Source organism: Pristiophorus japonicus, chromosome 23 (genome assembly GCF_044704955.1).
Source record: "Pristiophorus japonicus isolate sPriJap1 chromosome 23, sPriJap1.hap1, whole genome shotgun sequence".
Taxonomy (NCBI): domain Eukaryota; kingdom Metazoa; phylum Chordata; class Chondrichthyes; family Pristiophoridae; genus Pristiophorus; species Pristiophorus japonicus.
This window is the reverse complement of record NC_091999.1, coordinates 11,211,753-11,214,582: the sequence shown is the minus strand read 5'-3', so window position 1 is coordinate 11,214,582 and position 2,830 is coordinate 11,211,753. Positions and strand designations below refer to the sequence as shown.

Here is a 2,830-nt window from a genome sequence, read left to right as displayed (position 1 = left end):
TAAATATTTTTATGGTAGCATCTGATCCTCTGCTTGCATCCTCCCATTCTTCTGAAACTTGTCAGTCATTCCCAATTTCATTCATATAACAGGTGGCATTTGTATAATTTACCGTGTCTTTGTGTTCAAATGCTCCAGGATCCGCTGGTTGGCTGTAATAACCTTTCGATCAGCAGTGGGTAGTTCTAATGGTCAGTGAGCAGCTCCTGTACTGGGAGCCTCTACTGATACCTCGACAACATTAACTGTTTCCCTTTACTTCCCCTACATTATAGACTGCACCTGTTGAGAGAATTGAGACCCAGTTGTATCTGAAAAAATTGGACGATTTTCTGCCCCAATCAATGTGAAATTTATGTTTTTATGATCATGGACCAATACTCATCAGTAAAAGAATGCAGCAAGTAGATCACACCGAAGGTACGCTGCTGGTCTGATTGTGTCCAGAAAGAGAAGCAAGATATGACAATTATGCAACCTGTGACTAAGGGATGAGAGGGTGCAGCTTGCCAGATAATCCTCAGGAATTGTCTGACTGTTTGTTAAAAGTTTTCGGACATTGCTGAGAACTAACGAATCCAATTCTGGATCAAGTTTGCATCGAGTCTGTTCCTCATTCATTTCAAAATATTGACAGATGAACATGTCAATATCCTCTTCAAGATATCAATCATTGTGTGCCGGTCTATGTTTATTCTGACATGCGTCTCTGTCTTTGTTTGAGTGTGTGTCTCTCTCTGTTTGTGTGTTTGTGTGCATGTGTCTGAGTGTGTGTGTATGTACGAGTGTGGCTGTGTGTGTGTGTGTGTGTCAGTCTGTGTATGAGTGTTGGAGCATATGCTTGAATATGAGCGAGAGAGAGTGTGCGTTTGTGTTTGAGTGTTTCTGAGTGTGTGAATGTGTGTTTATGTGTTCCTGTGTGTATTTGAGAATGTGTGTATGTCTGTGTGTGTCAGTGTATGCGTGTGTGTGAGTCTAAATGTGTGTGTGTGAGTCGGTGTATGTGTGTGTGTGAGTCTGTCTGTGTGTGTGTGTTTGAGTTTGTGTTTTTGAGTAGATGTGTCAGTCTGTGGTGTCTGTGTCTGTGGTCATGTGCTTGTTTCTTATGCACTGTTTGAGGCTTGCTTTCGACACAAGGGTGCGCTCTCTGCACTTATTAAAGTGCTTTGCATCTCAAGCAAAGTACAAATAAATATACGTCAATAACCTCCAAAGATACCAAACATTGTATGTATTTTTGTTAAACTTGGTTTGTGTGTAACCTATCTTCTTAAGACTGCAACTATTAATGGGATGCATTGACTGCAGGAATTTCTACACCTTATTTCACCTTAATGAAGAGAGGTAGAGAAAGAATGAGAGGAATAGACAGAGAGAAGTAGACTGAGAGATTGCAAAAGAGAGGGAGAGAGAGAGATCTCATGACACGGGTAAAGGTACCGAGTTAAATAGACATATATAAAGAGAGACAAAGACACACACAATCAGTCAAGGATAGAGTTTGGAGAGATGCCGCAGCAATTGGGCATAACTAACACACATTGGTGCAAAGCTAAAGAAAGTTCTGAGAGACCAGCCAATCCTGTCCCTGGGAAACGCCCCTAAATTTCTCAATAAGTGAAGCCTGCCACTGATTTGGGTTTAACATTTAATATCGCACATATTGAGAACATTCTGTTTTTTTCTGTCAGACTCTAATCCACACACTATGTATTCCCTATACTCCTTATTGATAATAATCGTCGGGCTGCCCGGTGAGTCTATGTTTAAATGGTCAGTGTGTGTTTCATGCTTTAAATTCACTCCCAGACTTTTGACGCATTCTGTATTTTGTAACAGGAACGAGTGGCAAAGATTCAGTGTCCCAGGATCCGTCAGAATTAACAGTTCAGGAGGGACAGACCAAAATACTGAACTGCAGTTACTCCACCTCTGATAACTTTCCCTACCTCTTCTGGTATATCCAGTATCCCGGAGCCGCTCCGAGATATTTACTGAAGAGATACGGCAAGAGGAAAGGCGATCAGGCTCCAGACCTCCCAGACCGGATCTCTGCTGATTTGGACCAAGACAAGAAATCGGTTCCTTTAAATGTCTCCGGGGCTCTTGTCTCTGACTCTGCCATCTATTACTGTGCGCTGTGCCCCACACTGTTACAGGGGCGGAGTCAGCCCGTACAAAAACCAGCAAAAGACTCTCATCTCCTATCACTGAATCAGATCAGTGACCTGGATTCGGAATTGATAATGGAACATCAACCAAAGTAAAAGACTGATTTGGCCTCATTACCAATTTCTCAGCAGTAGACTCTCTCGAATTCTATGCAATATCACGTTTGTATCAGCTGCTTCTAATAGTTAGAGAGCAGCTCTTTTAAAGGGAGTCGCTGGCACTGATAACAGAACAACGTTAACTGTAGCCCTTTACTGCCTCCACCGCATGTACTGACCCTGTTAAAGTATTAATATTGGGTTTAATCCCCTGTTAAAGGGCCAGCATTGTGTTTAATCCCTGTTAAATGTCCAACATTGTGTTTAATCCCCAGGTTGTTCTCTGTTGCGAAAATCGTTTCAATCCTTTTCTTGCTGCCCGCTCTGACGTCGTGAATTGCAGAACAAACGAGCTGTGAGCTAATTGGATGAATTGGAGGACAAAGCGCAGTGAGAAGATTGTTTGACTTGGAGAACAAAGGGATGTAAGGTGATTGGACGAAGTGGAGAAAAAAGGAACTGATTGGCTGAAATGGCGAACAATAGAACTGTCAACTGATTGGATGAATTGGAGAACACAGGACACGTGAGTTGATTGGAAATCATCGCTGTCTCTGTCA

The 2,830-nt window shown here is 42.3% G+C and overlaps 1 gene segment (V, D, J or C); it reads left to right on the top strand.

Moving 5' to 3' along the window:
* The first annotated feature begins 395 nt into the window (after positions 1–395).
* On the top strand, positions 396–2,267 carry LOC139235729 (T cell receptor alpha variable 3-like). The segment is given in 2 exon segments: positions 396–420; positions 1,840–2,267. Coding segments are annotated over 2 exon segments (453 nt in total).
* The last annotated feature ends 563 nt before the right edge of the window (positions 2,268–2,830 follow it).